At 44.2% G+C, this 24,019-nt stretch overlaps 2 protein-coding genes across 2 annotated transcripts; both read right to left on the reverse strand.

The window, feature by feature from the left end:
* Positions 1-309: 309 nt before the first annotated feature.
* On the reverse strand, positions 310-3,643 carry LOC123086440 (uncharacterized). Its single transcript, XM_044508232.1, has 3 exons — positions 3,546-3,643; positions 3,395-3,451; positions 310-1,009 (listed from the first exon to the last, which is right to left on the reverse strand). Exons 1-3 carry the CDS (start codon positions 3,594-3,596, stop codon positions 704-706), a joined length of 414 nt encoding a protein of 137 aa, XP_044364167.1. The 5' UTR covers positions 3,597-3,643; the 3' UTR covers positions 310-703.
* Positions 3,644-19,027: 15,384 nt separating this feature from the next.
* Positions 19,028-22,824, reverse strand: LOC123086531 (uncharacterized). The gene is made up of 3 exons (XM_044508321.1): positions 22,264-22,824; positions 22,113-22,169; positions 19,028-19,727 (listed from the first exon to the last, which is right to left on the reverse strand). Exons 1-3 carry the CDS (start codon positions 22,693-22,695, stop codon positions 19,422-19,424), a joined length of 795 nt encoding a protein of 264 aa, XP_044364256.1. The 5' UTR covers positions 22,696-22,824; the 3' UTR covers positions 19,028-19,421.
* Positions 22,825-24,019: the final 1,195 nt, after the last annotated feature.

Here is a 24,019-nt window from a genome sequence, read left to right on the forward strand (position 1 = left end):
CCTAGCCCGCCGGCAGCGAGGGGTGGTGTTGCCCCGGAGCAGCTTCGCCACATCAGATGGTAAACTCCCCGACATCTGGACCGGACCGCGGATCATTGTGGCAACGTGTTGGATGGTAAACTTGTCCGGACAGTTTGAGGTGAAGATGCCCCGACTCTCGAAAGTGACCGTGTTTTTAGAGTTAGATGATTTTGGGGGGCTGTTAAGTGTTAACTCGCAAAGCCGACAACATGTTTGGGAATAAGGGTATTTTGCGATAGTCACCAGATATGCTTTACAATATTATTATTTTGACTATGTATGCTTTGTTTGGCCACAATCTTATCAGAAATGAGCAGTGTTTTGATACAGAAGACATGAAGTTGCCTGAGAATTTAAGAAATTGTCCTTGCAACTGAAGAGTAAGTTTTCACATGCAGAGGGCAGCCCCTGATTCAGCGGGCGGACTTGGCAAACATACAAGGGCTGTTGCAGCTAATTTGCTACTGTTCTCGCCCTGACAGTAGCGCATACAAGAGATGCATCCATCTGCTCATGAACTGAGCCAGCACACATCAGGTAATTGTTGGCAAGATGGTTTTTGCCCGACTTGCCCAGAACAGAAGCTGATTCAGTGATCGGTATCTAACAAGCTACAGCAAGACACTGATGAAAAAAAGACAAGCGTTGTTGTGAGACTAATAGAGCCGTCTTCAGTACCGGCTCATGGAGAGAAATCTGTTGCCAATGGTATGGCAATAGGTTCATCTTCCGGCTGATCGTCGTTCGGTCTGACCTTCTGCGGAGAGAGCCTTTCCTTCAGTTTATCCTTCACTCCTATCATCTTGGCCTTCACTGAAACGGCCTGGTCAATCATCTTGGCCTTCACTGAAACGGCCTGGTCCTGGACCTTTCCTGATACAGTTGCATACATTGTGCTGAAGGCAAGGCTGACCGTAACCCAATGATCATGAAACTTCTGCCCAATGGCTGCGATCCTCTCCGGTAAGTTCTGGATCCTTTCGATTCTCTGTGCAGAAATATAGAATGCATCAAAACTTATGTAAATGAAATTTAAATGGGCAGTGTTGTTCGTGAAATTAAACAGAGATACAACAAGACAGCTCATCCAATATCTACTATCAACACCATATCAAACAGAGATACAAGGTCCCAACTACCATATCACCTTTCTGCTAAGACAATACGAGGTCAAATACAAAGTAGACAGAACCCAGAGTAAGACGCAACACAAGAAATCCCCAGGAACATGAAAGAACATATGAAACAGATGGTCAAAGTACATCAATGATGAAATAATTAATAAGAATACTTGGAATAAGCTAATCAAATGGTTAACAGACGATATGGTGCTAAATCTAGCAGAACTCCCAGCACAAATATATGAACAGATCTACCAGCACAAATATATCAATAGATCTACCAGCACAAATATATTAACAGATCTACCAACGCAATCTTTAACCTCGCAGGAACATCAAACAAACAGTATTAGTAGCACAGTTGAGGATCTAAACATATCATGCATATAGTTATTTCCAACATCCAAAAACATTGCTATTGGTTAATAACTAAACCAAAACAGAATAGTTACAATTATCAAGAACCTCAACTTGGTGGTCAAGCTCACGAAGACCCTCAAGCCAATCAGGACAATCAATCAATCTCCAGTAGTAGTAACATAGCAAACATCTAAGCATAAGATAAAATCACCTTTCTGCAGCATAATGGCCAGGAACAACGGAACTAACTATATGACTATAGCGGTGTCCTTCCCGAAGCATAATGACCAGGAACAATGCCATTGAATTACATATATCCAGTAGGCAAGTTTCATTACTATTAGTACAGCCAGTTCAAAAAAAAGATTACTATTAGTACAAGAATGAACGGAACATATAGTTGCACATAGCTTCTAACAAGCTCACGAAGACCGTCAAACCAATCAGGGCAATCAATCAATCTCCAGTATTAGTAACATAGCAAACAGCTAAGCATAAGATAAAATCACCTTCCCGCAGCATAATGGCCAGGAACAACGAAACTAACTATATGCCTATAGCAGTGTCCTTCCCGAAGCATAATGACCAGGTTGAATTACATATATCCAGTAGGCAAGTTAGATTACTATTGGTACAAGAATGAATGGAACATATAGTTGCATATAGCACCAATATCGTTATGCTGCTCAAGACAAGTTAGGAAAACAGAAATACCGCAAGCAATCTCCAGTAGTTAATCAAGAACCTCAACTTGGCACAGGTGCAATATGAGTGCTACGAAATCAGAAATCCCAAATTTCAAGGCCATTGAATTAACATATTATCCGGTAGGCAAGCTTCATTATTATCAGTATCAGAATGAACAGTTTAGCATCTGAACATATAATTACGCACAATTACCAAGCAAAACACGGCTATACACAACTAGTTATTTGATCCAACATCCAACAATATCCAGCATAAACGTTACTATTAGTTCGCGACCAAAACAGTGACAGGAAAATCTGGTCATACAGTAGGCAAGTTTCAGCATCTAAGCTTAGATGACCAAGACAATCAAGTAAACTCCATGGTTCATGACGAACCTCAACTTTGTATTCAAGCTCCCGAAGACCCTCAACCCAAAATCAATCTCCAGTCTCATACTAATAAAACATAAGAAACAACTAAGCATCTAAGATAAAATCACCTTCCCGAAGCATAACGACCAGTTACAAGTATAGCAGTTTACATCATTTCATAACATACACTCCAGCGTCAGTGCCATTATGCTCCAGGAGACAAATCAGGGAAAGAAAAATACCACCAATGACCCAATATAATAGCAATCAAGCAATTCTTGTGGTTAATCATGAACCTCAACTTGGTACTCCAGCTCCTAAAGATCATCAACCCAATTAATCAAGGAATCTCCAGTTTCATAAACATAACAAAGAGCTAAGCATCTAATATAAATCAGACAGGTAACAACACAGGTACTACTGCCTATGGCAGTTTCCAGCAACCAGCATTTGACAAACAGTAAACATGCAGAACGTTACTCGAGCCACACATCATGAAAACAAAAGCAGCATAGACAAGCCAGGGAAACAAAAAAAGCATCGATGACTCTAGCAATTCCAGTCGTTAATCATGAACCTCAATTTGGTACTCCAGCTCCCAAAGATCATCAACCCAATATAGACAGTCAAGCAATCTCCAGTTTCATGAACATAACAGCTAAGCATCATCTAAGATAAATCAGACAAGTAAACAACACAGCAAGTTGCCTGTAGCAGTTTCAAGCAACCAGCATTTGACACACAGCAACGTTACTCCAGCCACGTCAGGAAAACGGGAAATAGCAGAAACAAGCAGCGCAATGAAGCAGTCTTCAGTGGTCAATCACGAACCTCCACTTGGTAATGCAGCTCCTCGAGGTTCTCCAGCAGGTCACGCTCATCAAGCGTCTGTTCAAAACCAACCGAGAATATGAGAACGCAAGCAGCGACAGGTACTTCGACAGCACAGAAGGGTACAGGGAACATGGGAGACGAGACGCACCTTCTTCAGGCGGCACCGAAGGCCTCCCCAGAAAACGGTTGGCCTGCTCATGGTCCGATCCGCGCGCGCCGTGCCCACCCCGTGCGCTCCCTCCGTGTCCATGCCCGGCGCCGTCTCCGCCGGACCTCCCGCCTGGTACGAGCCCTGCCCGCCCTCGCCGGTCCTCCCGCCGTATGAGCCTCCCGCCTGGTACGAGCCCTGCCCGCCCTCGCTGGTCCTCCCGCCGTACGAGCCTCCCCCTTGTACGAGCCCCGCCCGCTCTCGCCGGTGGATACATCGGTCCTCACCACGTGACCTCCCCTCGCAGCCGGGCCGCCACCTCCGCCGTGGGCCCGGCCACCGCCGTAGCGGATACGGCCGACGAGGGCCGCGCGCAACCTGCCCGCCAGGGCCCGGAGCAGCCCGCCGCCGCGCATGGCGGCGATGGGCTAGGGCGCGCAGGGGAGGGTTTGTCGTCGGAGTTCGAGGGCGTGGGCGTGGGCGTGGGGGCGCTGCGGTGGTGCGGGAGCTGTGGCTGTTGCGGTGTTTGCCCACTTGCCGTTATGCCACGGGCTTGTATAAAGGGGCGGAGTGGTCGGTGGAGTCCGGAGGGGTAAAATGGTCATACCGTTTCCGGTTTGTGGTCTAGGATAAGATTACTTGCACTTCGTTAAAATGAAATGCCAAGGTTATTTTCGTACTTCGGTTTGAATTCCAGCCTATTTCACAAACAATCTGCCTGGTGGGTGTTTTGGGTTACGGCCTAATTTTCACTTCTTTTATGGTAATACGTGCGTCATTTATATCATAAAGATTAAAGTATAATTAAACGACATGACAAAACTAAAAAGATAGCAGGACATTTTTGTGCTTGATACCAACGTCCGTCACCTGCCTCTGACACCACCACAGCAGCTATCGAAGAAAAGATTGACAGATCACCTCCTCACCTGAACTCGACGCGGCTCCGCCGCTGATATGCAGCTTTGCGGATCTCCAAGGTGGCTCACTAGAAGTGAAGCCATTGTCGTTGAACGAATCAGACCGGGGCAACACTCCAGATACGTCATCGAACTTCAGATCTGACACCCCACGACGACTAAGACGCCGATGGAGGAAACCAAACCCGCCATCCATCAACCACGGACCCAGCACTGCGCCGACGTTGGAGCAGACGCCGGCGGAACGATGGAGCCCGAGGACACATGTCCACCAAGTGGAAAATAAAGCCCAATATAGTCCAAAACAGTAGATAATGTAGCATGGGGCAATCAAAAATTATAGATACGTTGGAGACGTATCAATGATCTGAATGAAACAGATGACGGCTCCCAATATCTGAATAATACCGGGGAGGGTGATGATAACGTATTCGATCTCGACGACCGAGCTGATGAAGTCATGAACTATGATTATGATTATGATTATGATGACGCAGACAATGTTTATGATGACACAGACAATGTTGATCTTGAAATAACAAAGACTACCGGCGAGGTATATTTATATAAGCAGGCATCTGGTTATCATCACATGTTTTTTTATTTGAAGATATATATATATATATATATATATATATATATATATATATATATATATATATATATATTAACGAATCGATCTTTCTTCTTTCAGCCCACCGGATCGAGCAAATCTGCTTCTACAGACAGCAGGATAAAGCGAGGCCCGGGCAAAAAGTTGAAGGAGGGTGTAAAGTACAACATCGACTCCATCAAAACTAATGGCGAACCCCTCACGCCTAAGAACATTGCGAACAAGTGGACTCGTCAGTGCGGAGTTCTTGTGAGGGACCAACTCCCGATCTCCATTTAAGAATGGAAAGAGCCAAAAACTAAACGTTCAGATGTTATTTGGGTCGACGACGGAGCAAAACAAAAGCTTTGGGAATCTCTGATGGAACATTTCACCCTACCAGATCATTTCACTGATGCAGATGTGCAGAAAGTCAAGGACGCTGCTCTTAAGAAGATGGCAAATGCATTCAACACCCACAAGAAAACTGTATGGGCCAACTACCTCGCTGCAGAAAGGAAGACTCCAGAATTCAAAGGAACACTCGAGAAGCAAAGAGAACACTGGCCCGCTTTCGTGAAATTCAAGGAATCAGAATTATCTAAGGAACGGTCGGCAAAAAACAAGGCCAATGCCACAAAAAAAGACGCAGTTCCATAGGCTGGGTCCAGGTGGCTACGCGGTGGCAATGCCTAAGTGGGATAAGTCTGAGCAAGAGATGGAGGATGCAGGGGTCACTCCGGTTACTAGGAGCTGGCCCCCAGGTGCAGAAGTTGGTTCTATGTGCATGGGGGGCGTTGGACCCGAAGACAGGCCTGCTTTCAAAGAAGGCAAGTCTAAAAGGAGCAAGTCAAAATTTACTTGATGCAATAGAAGATGTTAAAAAGGGGGTGTTCACGCCCAACAGAGAGAACGACGAGCTTACGCGCGCCCTGGGAAATCCTGAACACCCGGGAAGAACACAAGGCAAGGGCGTTATTCCCTGGTATGAGGACTTTTCGAAATGGAACGTTGACTACAGGACCCGTGCAAGAAAGAAGATGGAGGAGGATAAGAAGAGGAAGCTGGAGGAGGAGCAGAGGAAGCAGGACGCGGAACGCCTTCAAGGCCTAGAAGCAAGACACGCGGACTTGTCACTCAAATTCCAGCAGCAGCAGTAGCAGATCGACTCACTTAGCCAGGAAAGAGGGTCTCAGCAGCGGCAACAGCAAGCAGATGATCATCCAGCATTGGATAGCACCGTCCCATCCATGCCGAGAAGCAGCGTTGGTTCCGCCCCGGGCGACACACTGCTCGATACATACCCTATGGATGACATCATAGAGAACACTAACTGTGAGCTACACTTCAAAATGAAGAACATATCCATGAAGGTGGCGGATGCAGTTGCTTTTACAATTACCCCCGAAGCAACCTTCCATTGCGCCCCGATTCCAGCGGGCTATGCTCGTGTCTTGGTTGATGAGGTGGTGGACCCATATTCGGGGCTACAGCTTGGCATTCCTGGAGGTGACGACGAGCACACACTGGGAGAGGCCATACATCGTATCATCCTATGGAGAAAGGATTGCATCATCTTTCAAAGTCCACCGACACCGCGTCTGCTGACTCCTCCTCAAAGTCCGCCACCGAGTCAGCAGAGTCACGCTTCTCCAAGTCCACGAACGCGTGAGCAGACTCCTGCTTCAAGTACGGCACAGCCTCAGGCCACTCCTCCCGTTTCAAGTCCGACACCGTATCAGGCCACACCTCCTGCTTCAAGTCCGGCACAGCGTCAGGCCACTCCTCCTGCTCCAACTCAGCCACGTCAGCCGTCTCCGCCGTCTCAGCAATCGCAGAAGAGACACGCCGCAGCTATGGTGCGTAGCGGTACGAGTCGAGGTAGTACAAGAAGTACAGGCGGAGACATGAAGCGATATAAATATGGTCCAAGCCTCGCTCCTCTTCCCCAGAGGCCTTACGACATGACCGAGGAGCAAAACAATGCCATAGTGCGGGCAGAAGTGGACGCCCATTTTGGACCAAAACCGGCAACGCCGCCGAGGGAGAAAGTGCCTGAGGAAAAGATTGACCACTTCATTTCTATGGCTAGACCACCAGCTCCCAAGCTTGTTGACTCAGACTATGAGTGCCAAATCAGGAAGGCACATCGAGCACGACTACAGAAAGAAGCGAGCTCGAGCTCGAGCCAACAAGCTGTTGGGTTTCGTAGTAATTTCAAAAAAATTTCCTACGCGCACACAGGATCATGTGATGCATAGCAACGAGGGGAGAGTGTTGTCTACGTACCCAACGCAGACCGACTACGGAAGCGATGACACGACGTAGAGGAAGTAGTCGTACGTCTTCACGATCCAACCGATCAAGCACCGAAACTACGGCACCTCCGAGTTCGAGCACACGTTCAGCCCGATGACGATCCCCGGACTCCGATCCAGCAAAGTGTCGGGGAAGAGTTTCGTCAGCACGACGGCGTGGTGACGATCTTGATGAACTACAGCAGCAGGGCTTCGCCTAAACTCCGCTACAGTATTATCGAGGTATATGGTGGCAGGGGGCACCGCACACGGCTAAGGAATAGATCACGTGGATCAACTTGTGTCAACTTGTGTGTTTAGAGGTGCCCCTGCCTCCGTATATAAAGGATGGAGGAGGAGGAGGCCGGCCAAGGCAAAGGTGCGGCCAGGATAGGGAGTCCTACTAGGACTCCAAGTCCTAGTAGGAGTCCACCAAGAGGGGAGGAAGGGAGAAGGAATAGGAGGAGAAGGAGAGGTGGCCGGCCCCCTTTTCCCTAGTCCAATTCGGACCAAAGGGGAGGGGGGGGCGCAGCAGCCTTTTTCCTCTTCCCACTAAAGCCCATCAAGGCCCATTACTTCTCCCGTAACTACCCGGTACTCCGAAAAATACCCGAATCACTCGGAACCTTTCCGATGTCCGAATATAGTCGTCCAATATATCGATCTTTACGTCTCGACCATTTCGAGACTCCTCGTCATGTCCCCGATCTCATCCGGGACTCCGAACTCCTTCGGTACATCAAAATGCATAAACTCATAATATAACTGTCATCGTAACCTTAAGCGTGCGGACCCTACGGGTTCGAGAACAATGTAGACATGACCAAGACACGTTTCCGGTCAATAACCAATAGCGGGACCTGGATGCCCATATTGGCTCCTACATATTCTACGAAGATCTTTATCGGTCAGACCGCATAACGACATACGTTGTTCCCTTTGTCATCGGTATGTTACTTGCCCGAGATTTGATCGTCGGTATCCAATACCTAGTTCAATCTCGTTACCGGCAAGTCTCTTTACTCGTTCCGTAATACATCATCTCACAACTAACATATTAGTTGTAATGCTTGCAAGGCTTATGTGATGTGTATTACCGAGAGGGCCCAGAGATACCTCTCCGACAATCGGAGTGACAAATCCTAATCTCGAAATACGCCAACCCAACATCGACCATTGGAGACACCTGTAGTACTCCTTTATAATCACCCATTTACGTTGTGACGTTTGGTAGTACCCAAAGTGTTCCTCCGGTAAACGGGAGTTGCATAATCTCATAGTCATAGGAACATGTATAAGTCATGAAGAAAGCAATAGCAACATACTAAACGATCAGGTGCTAAGCTAATGGAATGGGTCATGTCAATCAGATCATTCTACTAATGATGTGACCTCGTTAATAAAATAACAACTCATTGTTCATGGTTAGGAAACATAACCATCTTTGATTAACGAGCTAGTCAAGTAGAGGCATACTAGTGACACTCTGTTTGTCTATGTATTCACACATGTATTATGTTTCCGGTTAATACAATTCTAGCATGAATAATAAACATTTATCATGATATAAGGAAATAAATAATAACTTTATTATTGCCTCTAGGGCATATTTCCTTCAGTCTCCCACTTGCACTAGAGTCAATAATCTAGTTCACATCGCCATGTGATTTAACAGCAATAGTTCATATCACCATGTGATTAACACCCATAGTTCACATCGCTATGTGATTAACACCCAAAGAGTACTAAGGTGTGATCATGTTTTGCTCGTGAGAGAAGCTTAGTCAACGGGTCTGTCATATTCAGAGCCGTATGTATTTTGCAAATATCCTATGTCTACAATGCTCTGTGCGGAGCTACTCTAGCTAATTGCTCCCACTTTCAATATGTATCCAGATTGAGACTTAGAGTCATCTGGATCAGTGTAAAAGTTTGCACTGATGTAACTTTTACAACAAACTCTTTTATCACCTCCATAATCGAGAAACATCTCCTTAGTCCTTACTAAGGATATTCTTGACCAATGTCCAGTGATCTACTCCTAGATCACTATTGTACTCCCTTGCCAAATACAGAGCAAGGTATACAATAGGTCTGGTACATAGCATAGCATACTTTATAGAACCTATGACTGAGGCATAGGGAATGACTTTTCATTCTCTTTCTATTTTCTGCTGTGATCGGGATTTGAGTCTTACTCAATTTCATACCTTTGCAACACAGGCAAGAACTCTTTCTTTAACTGTTCCATTTTGAACTATTTCAAAATCTTGCCAAGGTATGTACTCATTGAAAATCTTATCAAGCGTCTTGATCTATCTCAATAGATCTTGATGCTTAATATGTAAGTAGCTTTTACTGAGGTCTTTTCTTGAAAAACTTTTATTCAAGTATCCCTTTATGCTATCCAGAAATTCTATATCATTTCCAATCAAATAATATGTCATCCACATATAATATCAGAAATGCTACAGAGCTCCCACTCACTTTCTTGTAAATACAGGCTTCTCCAAAAGTCTGTATAAAACCAAATGCTTTGATTACACTATCAAAACGTTTATTCCAACTCTGAGAGGCTTACACCAGTCCATAAATGGATCGCTGGAGCTTGCACACTTTGTTAGCTCCCTTTGGATCGACAAAACCTTCTGGTTGCATCATATACAACTCTTCTTTAATAAATCCATTAAGGAATGCAGTTTTGTTTATCCATTTGCCAGATTTCATAAAATGCGGCAATTGCTAACATGATTCGGACAGACTTAAGCATAGATACGAGTGAGAAAATCTCATCGTAGTCAACACCTTGAACTTGTCGAAAACCTTTTTGCGACAATTCTAGCTTTGTAGATAGTAACACTACTATCAGCGTCCGTCTTCCTCTTGAAGATCCATTTATTCTCAATTGCTTGCTGATCATCGGGCAAGTCAACCAAAGTCCAAACTTTGTTCTCATACATGGATCATATCTCAGATTTCATGGCCTCAAACCATTTCGCGGAATCTGGGCTCATCATTGCTTCCTCATAGTTCGTAGGTTCATCATGGTCTAGTAACATGACTTCCAGAACATGATTACCGTACCACTCTAGTGCGGATCTTACTCTGGAAGACCTACGAGGTTTGGTAGTAACTTGATCTGAAGTTTGATGATCATCATCATTAACTTCCTCACTTATTGGTGTAGTAATCACTGGAACTGATTTCTGTGATGAACTACTTTCCAATAAGGGAGAAGGTATAATTACCTCATCAAGTTCTACTCTCCTCCCACTCACTTCTTTCGAGAGAAACTCCTTCTCTGGAAAGGATCCATTTTAGCAACGAATGTCTTGCCTTCGGATCTGTGATAGAAGGTGTACCCAACAATTTCCTTTGGGTATGAAGACGCACTTCTCCGATTTGGGTTCGAGCTTATCAGGATGAAACCTTTTCACATAAGCATCGCAGCCCCAAACTTTAAGAAACAACAGGTTAGGTTTACTGCTAAACCATAGTTCATACAGTGTCGTCTCAACGGATTTAGATGGTGCCCTATTTTAAAACGTGAATGCAGCTGTCTCTAATGCATAACCCCAAAACGATAGTGGTAAAGAGATATCATAGATCGCACCATATCAAATAAAGTGCGGTTACGACGTTCGGACATACCATAACGATGTGGTGTTCCAGGTGGCGTGAGCTGTGAAACTATTCCACATTGTTTTAATTGAAGACCAAACTCGTAACTCAAATATTTGTCTCCGCGATCAGATCGCAGAAACTTTATTTTCTTGTTACGATGATTTTTCCACTTCACTCTGAAATTCTTTGAACCTTTCAACTATTTCAGACTTATGTTTCATCAAGTAGATATACCCATATCTGCTCAAATCATCTTGTGAAGGTCAGAAAACAACGATGCTTGCCACGAGCAACAGCACTCATTGGATCGCATACATCGGTATGTATTATTTCCAACAAGTCAGTAACTCGTTCCATTGTTCCGAAGAACGGAGTTTTAGTCATCTTGCACAAAAGGCACGGTTCGCAAGCATCAAATGATTCATAACCAAGTGATTCCGAAAATCCATCTTTATGGAGTTTCTTCATGCGCTTTACACCGATATGACCCAAACGGCAGTGCCACAAATAAGTTGCACTATCATTATTAACTTTGCATCTTTTGGCATCAATATTATGAATATGTGTATCACTACGATCGAGATCCAATGAACCATTTTCATTGGGTGTGTAACCATATAAGGTTTTATTCATGTAAATAGAACAACAGTTTATTCTCTTACTTAAATGAATAACCGTATTGCAATAAACATGATCAAATCATATTCATGCTCAACGCAAACACCAAATAACATTTATTTATGTTCAACACTAATCCCGAAAGAATAGGGAGTGTGCGATGATGATCATATCAATCTTGAAACTACTTTCAACACACATCATCACTTCACCCTTAACTAGTTTCTGTTTATTCTGCAACTCCCGTTTCGAGTTACTACTCTTAGCAACTGAACCAGTACCAAATACCGAGGGGTTGCTATAAACACTAGTAAAGCACACATCAAACACCTGTATATCAAATATACCCTTTTTCACTTTGCCATCCTTCTTATCCACCAAATATTTAGGGTAGCTCCGCTTCCAGTGACCATTTCCTTTGCAGTGTAAGCACTCAGTTTCAGGCTTTGGTTCAGCTTTGGGCTTCTTCGTGGGAGTGACAACTTGCTTGTCAATCTACTTGAAGTTCCCCTTTCTTTCCCTTTGCCCTTTTCTTGAAACTAGTGATCTTGTCAACCATCAACACTTGATGCTCTTTCTTGATTTCTACCTTCGTTGATTTCAACATCACGAAGAGCTCAGGAATCATTTTCATCATCCCTTGCATACTATAGTTCATCACGAAGTTCTACTAACTTGGTGATGGTGACTAGAGAATTCTGTCAATCACTATCTTATCTGGAAGTTTAACTCCCACTTGATTCAAGCGATTGAAGTACCCAGACAATCTGAGCACATGCTCACTAGTTGAGCGATTCTCCTCCATCTTTTAGCTATAGATCTTGTTGGAGACTTAATATCTCTCAACTCGGGTATTTTCTTGAAATATTAACTTCAATTCCTGGAACATCTCATATGGTCCATGACATTCAAAACGTCTTTGAAGTCCCGATTCTAAGCCGTTAAGCATGGTGCACTAAATTATCAAGTAGTCATCATATTGAGCTAGCCAGACGTTCATAACTTCTGCATCTGCTCCTGCAATAGGTCTGTCACCTAGCGGTGCATTAAGGACATAATTCTTCTGTGCAGCAATGAGGATTTAACCTCAGATCACGGATCAAATCCGCAACATTGCTACTAACATTTTTCAACACAATTTTCTCTAGGAACATATCAAAATAAACACAGGGAAGCAACAACGCGAGCTATTGATCTACAACATGATTTGCAAAATACTACCAGGACTAAGTTCATGATAAATTTAAGTTCAATTTAATCATATTACTTAAGAACTCCCACTTAGATAGACATCCCTCTAATCCTCTAAGTGATCACGTGATCCAAATCAACTAAACCATAACCGATCATCACGTGAGATGGAGTAGTTTTCAATGGTGAACATCGTTATGTTGATCATATCTACTATATGATTCACGCTCGACCTTTCGGTCTCCGTGTTCCGAGGCCATATCTGCATATGCTAGGCTCGTCAAGTTTAACCTGAGTATTCTGCGTGCGCAACTGTTTTGCACCCGTTGTATTTGAACGTAGAGCCTATCACACCCGATCATCACGAGGTGTCTCAGCACGAAGAACTTTTGCAACGGTGCATACTCAGGGAGAACACTTCTTGATAATTTAGTGAGAGATCATCTTATAATGCTACCGTCAATCAAAGCAAGATAAGATGCATAAAAAGATAAACATCACATGCAATCAATATAAGTGATATGATATGGCCATCATCATCTTGTGCTTGTGATCTCCATCTCCGAAGCACCGTCATGATCACCATCGTCACCGGCGCGACACCTTGATCTCCATCGTAGCATCGTTGTCGTCTCGCCAATCTTATGCTTCCACGACTATCACTACCGTTTAGTAATAAAGTAAAGCATTACATCGCGATTGCATTGCATACAATAAAGCGACAACCATATGGCTCCTGCCAGTTGCCGATAACTTGGTTACAAAACATGATCATCTCATACAATAAAATTCAGCATCATGCCTTGACCATATCACATCACAACATGCCCTGCAAAAACAAGTTAGACGTCCTCTACTTTGTTGTTGCATGTTTTACGTGGCTGCTACGGGCTTAAGTAAGAACCAATCTCACCTACGCATCAAAACCACAACGATAGTTTGTCAAATAGACTCCGTTTTAACCTTCGCAAGGACCGGGCGTAGCCATACTTGGTTCAACTAAAGTTGGAGAGGCAGTCGCCCGCAAGCCATCTCTGTGCAAAGCACGTCGAGGGAACCGGTCTCGCGTAAGCGTACGCGTAAGGTTGGTCCGGGTCGTCTCGTCCAACAATACCGCTGAACCAAAATATGACATGCTGGTAGGCAGTATGACTTGTATCGTCCACAACTCACTTGTGTTCTACTCGTGCATATAACATCAACATCATTAACCTAGGCTCGGATGCCACTGTTGGGTTTCGTAGTAATTTCAAAAAAAATTCCTACGCGCACACAGGATCATGTGATGCATAGCAACGAGGGGAGAGTGTTGTCTACGTACCCAACGCAGACCGACTGCGGAAGCGATGACACGACGTAGAGGAAGTAGTCGTACGTCTTCACGATCCAACCGATCAAGCACCAAAACTACGGCACCTCCGAGTTCGAGCACACGTTCAGCCCGATGACGATCCCCGGACTCCGATCCAGCAAAGTGTCGGGGAAGAGTTTCGTCAGCACGACGGCGTGGTGACGATCTTGATGAACTACAGCAGCAGGGCTTCGCCTAAACTCCGCTACAGTATTATCGAGGTATATGGTGGCAGGGGGCACCGCACACGGCTAAGGAATAGATCACGTGGATCAACTTGTGTCAACTTGTGTGTTTAGAGGTGCCCCTGCCTCCGTATATAAAGGATGGAGGAGGAGGAGGCCGGCCAAGGCAAAGGTGCGGCCAGGATAGGGAGTCCTACTAGGACTCCAAGTCCTAGTAGGAGTCCACCAAGAGGGGAGGAAGGGAGAAGGAATAGGAGGAGAAGGAGAGGTGGCCGGCCCCCTTTTCCCTAGTCCAATTCGGACCAAAGGGGAGGGGGGGCGCAGCAGCCTTTTTCCTCTTCCCACTAAAGCCCATCAAGGCCCATTACTTCTCCCGTAACTACCCGGTACTCCGAAAAATACCCGAATCACTCGGAACCTTTCCGATGTCCGAATATAGTCGTCCAATATATCGATCTTTACGTCTCGACCATTTCGAGACTCCTCGTCATGTCCCCGATCTCATCCGGGACTCCGAACTCCTTCGGTACATCAAAATGCATAAACTCATAATATAACTGTCATCGTAACCTTAAGCGTGCGGACCCTACGGGTTCGAGAACAATGTAGACATGACCAAGACACGTTTCCGGTCAATAACCAATAGCGGGACCTGGATGCCCATATTGGCTCCTACATATTCTACGAAGATCTTTATCGGTCAGACCGCATAACGACATACGTTGTTCCCTTTGTCATCGGTATGTTACTTGCCCGAGATTTGATCGTCGGTATCCAATACCTAGTTCAATCTCGTTACCGGCAAGTCTCTTTACTCGTTCCGTAATACATCATCTCACAACTAACATATTAGTTGTAATGCTTGCAAGGCTTATGTGATGTGTATTACCGAGAGGGCCCAGAGATACCTCTCCGACAATCGGAGTGACAAATCCTAATCTCGAAATACGCCAACCCAACATCGACCATTGGAGACACCTGTAGTACTCCTTTATAATCACCCATTTACGTTGTGACGTTTGGTAGTACCCAAAGTGTTCCTCCGGTAAACGGGAGTTGCATAATCTCATAGTCATAGGAACATGTATAAGTCATGAAGAAAGCAATAGCAACATACTAAACGATCAGGTGCTAAGCTAATGGAATGGGTCATGTCAATCAGATCATTCTACTAATGATGTGACCTCGTTAATAAAATAACAACTCATTGTTCATGGTTAGGAAACATAACCATCTTTGATTAACGAGCTAGTCAAGTAGAGGCATACTAGTGACACTCTGTTTGTCTATGTATTCACACATGTATTATGTTTCCGGTTAATACAATTCTAGCATGAATAATAAACATTTATCATGATATAAGGAAATAAATAATAACTTTATTATTGCCTCTAGGGCATATTTCCTTCACAAGCAGCTGTCAAAAAATGCGGGGAAACCGTTCCCCAGCTGGGAGAACAGGCGGCGCAATCGATCCTCCCACTTGTTGTGCCAACAACATGTGAGAGTACGCGCGCCCAATATTATTGTGGGCAAACAGTTTACGTTCCCGAGGTGGGCAATGTGGTAATAACCGAGGAGCATATAACACAGGCTGAAATTCTCAATATCACTGTTGGACAACTCCTCGAGATCGAGCCCATGCCCCCGCTTAGAGAGGAGGAAATAAAACAGAAATATGTCCGGGGCCAACCTTTGGTCGAGCCAGACGAGGTCAAGAACCTCCCAACGAGAATGTATGAATTGCATCAATGGTACATGAACATTACCAAGATTTCCAATCGAGAGTCCCTCATGGTGAAAGTCAAGGAAGATCATTACTTCCATAAGAAAGCTCTATCCGTTGGGTATTCAGAACTATTTCAGTTATTCAATTAAGATGCACTCGACAAATCTATCGTCAGTTGCTATTGTCTGTAAGTGATTTCTTTCTGTAATTTAAGTCTCAAGCTAGCTCTAGTGCTCATTGATTGATCATTAATTACCTGTAATTATATATCCTCACTATATATTCTTTTCTGTGGTATTATGCAGGATGAAGATGTATGAAATAAAAAAAGGTGGACGCTATGGCATTGGGTTCATTGACCCAAATACCGTTAATGAATACACATGGAAATTGGAATACTGTAAACAAGATGTAGAGAATAGCATGCTAGAGTTCTTGAAGCGCCTCAATAGCAATGAAGATATATTACTTCCTTACAACTTTGAGTGAGTCACATTATCTTGTACTATAAATTCTGTTTTTGCTTAGTAGCTAGATGTTAATAAGTGTATAGGGTTTAGGGTTATAGTTGATTAGTGTTATGCACATGCCCGCTTAATTTATACATGCAAACGTATGCGCATGCACGTTCCACTGGATCTTGTTAGACATTAAAGTTGACCATGCAAAAGTTGAATTACTGGACTCAGTACTTAAAAAAGATAGTGACTACAACATCGTGAAGGGGATAGTCAACAGGTAATTTCAATCATTATTAACTATATCTCGGCCTATTTAGTTCGTCATTTCCTGATATGAACTATTTTTAATAACCCTTTTATTAATTTTCTTTGTCGGCGGGCAGGGCTTGGGCAAAGTACATCAAGGTGACTCCAGGAAAATGGCCACAAAAGCTATTTTGGTATCGACCCAAGGTAAGTAATTAAGTAGCTAGTACTAGCTAGCTAGCTACCATCTCTTTAATTCTTGTTTCAGTACCATTAATTAATTATCATGCTTGATTAATCATTATCTGATTCAACTCCATTCTCGTAAAGGCCCTGAAGCAGGCATCGGGGAATGATCTGTGTGCATACTACATTTGCAAGAACATTCGCATGATGGCGTCCGAAAGGAGTAGATCTGATAGACAACAATGGGTACGTTTCACATAACACTATTCACAATTTTTACATGGTTATCAATATTGATCTCCTTCTTAACAGTTTCATGACATGTGGGAGAAGCTCCTAACAACGGAGCGCATACGAGCACTTCAAGAGAAAATAGCAGGATTTTTTCTCGACCAGGTCATAGATCCCAAAGGAGAATACTATTACCCACTACCGCCCCCATGAACCACTTGTCATCGTGCTCCGAAGGCACCAAGGCAACATGTAGGAGAAATTGTATATATATATATATATATATATATATATATATATTTGTGTGTGTGTGTGTGTGTGTGTGAATAACTAATGGTGGTGGTTGTGAGACATTCCCTGACATATATTTATATATATGCGGTTCTACGAGAAACTCTATTTATATATATGCATAACGTGTACAATATGTAGTATCGTAAAATACCAGCAAACAAAAAAGAATTAAATGAAAAACACAAAATTAATGAAAAAAAACAAAACCCCCCCAAACATTTAGTACCAGTTGGTGTTATCAACCGGTACTAATGGTCTACCAGCACCCGGGCCTGGCTCCTGCCACGTGGTGGCCCTTTAGCGCCGGTTCGTGATGAACCGATACTAAAGGGGGAAGGGGCTTTAGTCCCCACTCTTTAGTGCCGGTTGCAGAACCGGCACTAAAGGCCCTTACGAACCGGCGCTAAAGCCCGGTTCTGCACTAGTGTAACCGGAGAAAAATACCATTCTTTCATTTGTCAAGTGATGCTATATGTTCATGAGTAGGCAAAGTACATACTCCATTTGACTACATCTTGTTTGTAGGCTGCAAGCCAACATAAATACAGTTAAACCGATAGATAACTAGAATGGGCTATACTTCATCCTCTCAGCAAGGACAAAGCTTTTAAGCTAGGGTTGTCATCCACACCTGAACAATCATGTAGTGATATTCTAATCGGAGAAAAATACCATTCTTTCATTTGTCAAGTGATGCTATATGTTCATGAGTAGGCAAAGTACATACTCCATTTGACTACATCTTATCCGTAGGCTGCAAGCCAACATAAATACAATTAAACTGATAGATAACCAGAATGGGCTATACTTCATCCTCTCAGCAAGGACGAAGCTTTTAAGCTAGGGTTGTCATCCACACCTGAACAGTTACTGATATTCTAACTGGAGAAAATTATCAATGCTACATGTTAAGTGAAGTTATATGTTCATGAGTAGGGCAAAATACATACTCCATTTTACTACATCTTGTTAATAGGCTGCCAGCCAACATAAAACAATTAAACCGGTGGATAATTAGAATGGTCTATATACTTCATCCTCTCATCGAGGGCGGAGTTTTAAGCTAGGATTGTAATCAACACCTGGACAATTACATATACTGATATTGTATCATTGTCACATTAGTCAAGTGAAGCTATATGTTCATGAGTAATAGAGTAGGGCAAAATACATACTCCATTTTGCTATATCTTATTAGTAGATTGCCAGCCAACATAAAGCAATTAAATTGGGCATGGCCGGCAACGGCTTCCTAGCCCGCCGGCAGCGAGGGGTGGTTTTGCCCCGGAGCAGCTTCGCCACATCAGATGGTAAACTCCCCGACATCTGGACCGGACCGCGGATCATTGTGGCAACATGTTGGATGGTAAACTTGTCCGGACAGTTTGAGGTGAAGATGCCCCGACTCTCGAAAGTGACCGTGTTTTTGGAGTTAGATGATTTTGGGGGGCTGTTAAGTGTTAACTCGCAAAGCCGACATGTTTGGGAATAAGGGTATTTTGCGATAGTCACCAGATATGCTTTACAATATTATTATTTTGACTATGTATGCTTTGTTTGGCCACAATCTTATCAGAAATGAGCAGTGTTTTGATACAGAAGACATGAAGTTGCCTGAGAATTTAAGAAATTGTCCTTGCAACTGAAGAGTAAGTTTTCACATGCAGAGGGCAGCCCCTGATTCAGCGGGCGGACTTGGCAAACATACAAGGGCTGTTGCAGCTAATTTGCTACTGTTCTCGCCCTGACAGTAGCGCATACAAGAGATGCATCCATCTGCTCATGAACTGAGCCAGCACACATCAGGTAATTGTTGGCAAGATGGTTTTTGCCCGACTTGCCCAGAACAGAAGCTGATTCAGTGATCAGTATCTAACAAGCTACAGCAAGACACTGATGAAAAAAAGACAAGCGTTGTTGTGAGACTAATACAGCCGTCTTCAGTACCGGCTCATGGAGAGAAATCTGTTTCCAATGGTATGGCAATAGGTTCATCTTCCGGCTGATCGTCGTCCGGTCTGACCTTCTGCGGAGAGAGCCTTTCCTTCAGTTTATCCTTCACTCCTATCATCTTGGCCTTCACTGAAACGGCCTGGTCAATCATCTTGGCCTTCACTGAAACGGCCTGGTCCTGGACCTTTCCTGATACAGTTGCATACATTGTGCTGAAGGCAAGGCTGACCGTAACCCAATGATCATGAAACTTCTGCCCAATGGCTGCGATCCTCTCTGGTAAGTTCTGGATCCTTTCGATTCTCTGTGCAGAAATATAGAATGCATCAAAACTTATGTAAATGAAATTTAAATGGGCAGTGTTGTTCGTGAAATTAAACAGAGATACAACAAGACAGCTCATCCAATATCTACTATCAACACCATATCAAACAGAGATACAAGGTCCCAACTACCATATCACCTTTCTGCTAAGACAATACGAGGTCAAATACAAAGTAGACAGAACCCAGAGTAAGACGCAACACAAGAAATCCCCAGGAACATGAAAGAACATATGAAACAGATGGTCAAAGTACATCAATGATGAAATAATTAATAAGAATACTTGGAATAAGCTAATCAAATGGTTAACAGACGATATGGTGCTAAATCTAGCAGAACTCCCAGCACAAATATATGAACAGATCTACCAGCACAAATATATCAATAGATCTACCAGCACAAATATATTAACAGATCTACCAACGCAATCTTTAACCTCGCAGGAACATCAAACAAACAGTATTAGTAGCACAGTTGAGGATCTAAACATATCATGCATATAGTTATTTCCAACATCCAAAAACATTGCTATTGGTTAATAACTAAACCAAAACAGAATAGTTACAATTATCAAGAACCTCAACTTGGTGGTCAAGCTCACGAAGACCCTCAAGCCAATCAGGACAATCAATCAATCTCCAGTAGTAGTAACATAGCAAACATCTAAGCATAAGATAAAATCACCTTTCTGCAGCATAATGGCCAGGAACAACGGAACTAACTATATGACTATAGCGGTGTCCTTCCCGAAGCATAATGACCAGGAACAATGCCATTGAATTACATATATCCAGTAGGCAAGTTTCATTACTATTAGTACAGCCAGTTCAAAAAAAAGATTACTATTAGTACAAGAATGAACGGAACATATAGTTGCACATAGCTTCTAACAAGCTCACGAAGACCGTCAAACCAATCAGGGCAATCAATCAATCTCCAGTATTAGTAACATAGCAAACAGCTAAGCATAAGATAAAATCACCTTCCCGCAGCATAATGGCCAGGAACAACGGAACTAACTATATGCCTATAGCAGTGTCCTTCCCGAAGCATAATGACCAGGTTGAATTACATATATCCAGTAGGCAAGTTAGATTACTATTGGTACAAGAATGAATGGAACATATAGTTGCATATAGCACCAATATCGTTATGCTGCTCAAGACAAGTTAGGAAAACAGAAATACCGCAAGCAATCTCCAGTAGTTAATCAAGAACCTCAACTTGGCACAGGTGCAATATGAGTGCTACGAAATCAGAAATCCCAAATTTCAAGGCCATTGAATTAACATATTATCCGGTAGGCAAGCTTCATTATTATCAGTATCAGAATGAACAGTTTAGCATCTGAACATATAATTACGCACAATTACCAAGCAAAACACGGCTATACACAACTAGTTATTTGATCCAACATCCAACAATATCCAGCATAAACGTTACTATTAGTTCGCGACCAAAACAGTGACAGGAAAATCTGGTCATACAGTAGGCAAGTTTCAGCATCTAAGCTTAGATGACCAAGACAATCAAGTAAACTCCATGGTTCATGACGAACCTCAACTTTGTATTCAAGCTCCCGAAGACCCTCAACCCAAAATCAATCTCCAGTCTCATACTAATAAAACATAAGAAACAACTAAGCATCTAAGATAAAATCACCTTCCCGAAGCATAACGACCAGTTACAAGTATAGCAGTTTACATCATTTCATAACATACACTCCAGCGTCAGTGCCATTATGCTCCAGGAGACAAATCAGGGAAAGAAAAATACCACCAATGACCCAATATAATAGCAATCAAGCAATTCTTGTGGTTAATCATGAACCTCAACTTGGTACTCCAGCTCCTAAAGATCATCAACCCAATTAATCAAGGAATCTCCAGTTTCATAAACATAACAAAGAGCTAAGCATCTAATATAAATCAGACAGGTAACAACACAGGTACTACTGCCTATGGCAGTTTCCAGCAACCAGCATTTGACAAACAGTAAACATGCAGAACGTTACTCGAGCCACACATCATGAAAACAAAAGCAGCATAGACAAGCCAGGGAAACAAAAAAAGCATCGATGACTCTAGCAATTCCAGTCGTTAATCATGAACCTCAATTTGGTACTCCAGCTCCCAAAGATCATCAACCCAATATAGACAGTCAAGCAATCTCCAGTTTCATGAACATAACAGCTAAGCATCATCTAAGATAAATCAGACAAGTAAACAACACAGCAAGTTGCCTGTAGCAGTTTCAAGCAACCAGCATTTGACACACAGCAACGTTACTCCAGCCACGTCAGGAAAACGGGAAATAGCAGAAACAAGCAGCGCAATGAAGCAGTCTTCAGTGGTCAATCACGAACCTCCACTTGGTAATGCAGCTCCTCGAGGTTCTCCAGCAGGTCACGCTCATCAAGCGTCTGTTCAAAACCAACCGAGAATATGAGAACGCAAGCAGCGACAGGTACTTCGACAGCACAGAAGGGTACAGGGAACATGGGAGACGAGACGCACCTTCTTCAGGCGGCGCCGAAGGCCTCCCCAGAAAACGGTTGGCCTGCTCATGGTCCGATCCGCGCGCGCCGTGCCCACCCCGTGCGCTCCCTCCGTGTCCATGCCCGGCGCCGTCTCCGCCGGACCTCCCGCCGTATGAGCCTCCCGCCTGGTACGAGCCCTGCCCGCCCTCGCCGGTCCTCCCGCCGTATGAGCCTCCCGCCTGGTACGAGCCCTGCCCGCCCTCGCTGGTCCTCCCGCCGTACGAGCCTCCCCCTTGTACGAGCCCCGCCCGCTCTCGCCGGTGGATACATCGGTCCTCACCACGTGACCTCCCCTCGCAGCCGGGCCGCCACCTCCGCCGTGGGCCCGGCCACCGCCGTAGCAGATACGGCCGACGAGGGCCGCGCGCAACCTGCCCGCCAGGGCCCGGAGCAGCCCGCCGCCGCGCATGGCGGCGATGGGCTAGGGCGCGCAGGGGAGGGTTTGTCGTCGGAGTTCGAGGGCGTGGGCGTGGGCGTGGGGGCGCTGCGGCGGTGCGGGAGCTGTGGCTGTTGCGGTGTTTGCCCACTTGCCGTTATGCCACGGGCTTGTATAAAGGGGCGGAGTGGTCGGTGGAGTCCGGAGGGGTAAAATGGTCATACCGTTTCCGGTTTGTGGTCTAGGATAAGATTACTTGCACTTCGTTAAAATGAAATGCCAAGGTTATTTTCGTACTTCGGTTTGAATTCCAGCCTATTTCACAAACAATCTGCCTGGTGGGTGTTTTGGGTTACGGCCTAATTTTCGCTTCTTTTATGGTAATACGTGCGTCATTTATATCATAAAGATTAAAGTATAATTAAACGACATGACAAAACTAAAAAGATAGCAGGACGTTTCTGTGCTTGATACCAACGTCCGTCACCTGCCTCTGACACCACCACAGCAGCTATCGAAGAAAAGATTGACAGATCACCTCCTCACCTGAACTCGACGCGGCTCCGTCGCTGATATGCAGCTTTGCGGATCTCCAAGGTGGCTCACTAGAAGTGAAGCCATTGTCGTTGAACGAATCAGACCGGGGCAACACTCCAGATACGTCATCGAACTTCAGATCTGACACCCCACGACGACTAAGACGCCGATGGAGGAAACCAAACCCGCCATCCATCAACCACGGACCCAGCACTGCGCCGACGTTGGAGCAGATGCCGGCGGAACGACGGAGCCCGAGGACACATGTCCACCACGAGGATGCTGCCGCCGTCACACCATCCTTACTTGAACAGACTGGTTTCCAAAACCATCCTCATCGTAGAACCGGTCGCCTTGTCGGAGAAGGATCTGAAAAATCTTTATTCAACGCCGACATCACCGCCGTCGAAACTAAGACGATGAACAACATAAAAACGAAGCTACTTTAGTCTAAAGCTATCCACACATGTGGATCTGACGACCTCCATCTTTATGAGGTGTGTTAATCAAAAAGATTGCTTAGTTTCGAGTAGTACAGTTGTTTTTTAGTAGTAAAATACTCCAGTATACCTACATCAATCAAACTAGCTATAAACAGGTACATCCATTCAATGGATTAATTACTCCAGGAGCATAATGATATTAGCTGGTTGCTGATTAATCATAATAAGGCCGTTGCTAATTTAGTGAATTATTAATCGGTCTATTTATATTTATATCCTCCTCAAATCCGAATAAAAATTAGTTAAATCATGGGATGAATTGTGTGGATATTTGTTGCGAACAAGACAGTGTAACGTAACATACCGTACGTGCCCCG

This window comes from Triticum aestivum, chromosome 1A (genome assembly GCF_018294505.1).
Source record: "Triticum aestivum cultivar Chinese Spring chromosome 1A, IWGSC CS RefSeq v2.1, whole genome shotgun sequence".
NCBI classification, from domain to species: Eukaryota; Viridiplantae; Streptophyta; class Magnoliopsida; order Poales; family Poaceae; genus Triticum; species Triticum aestivum.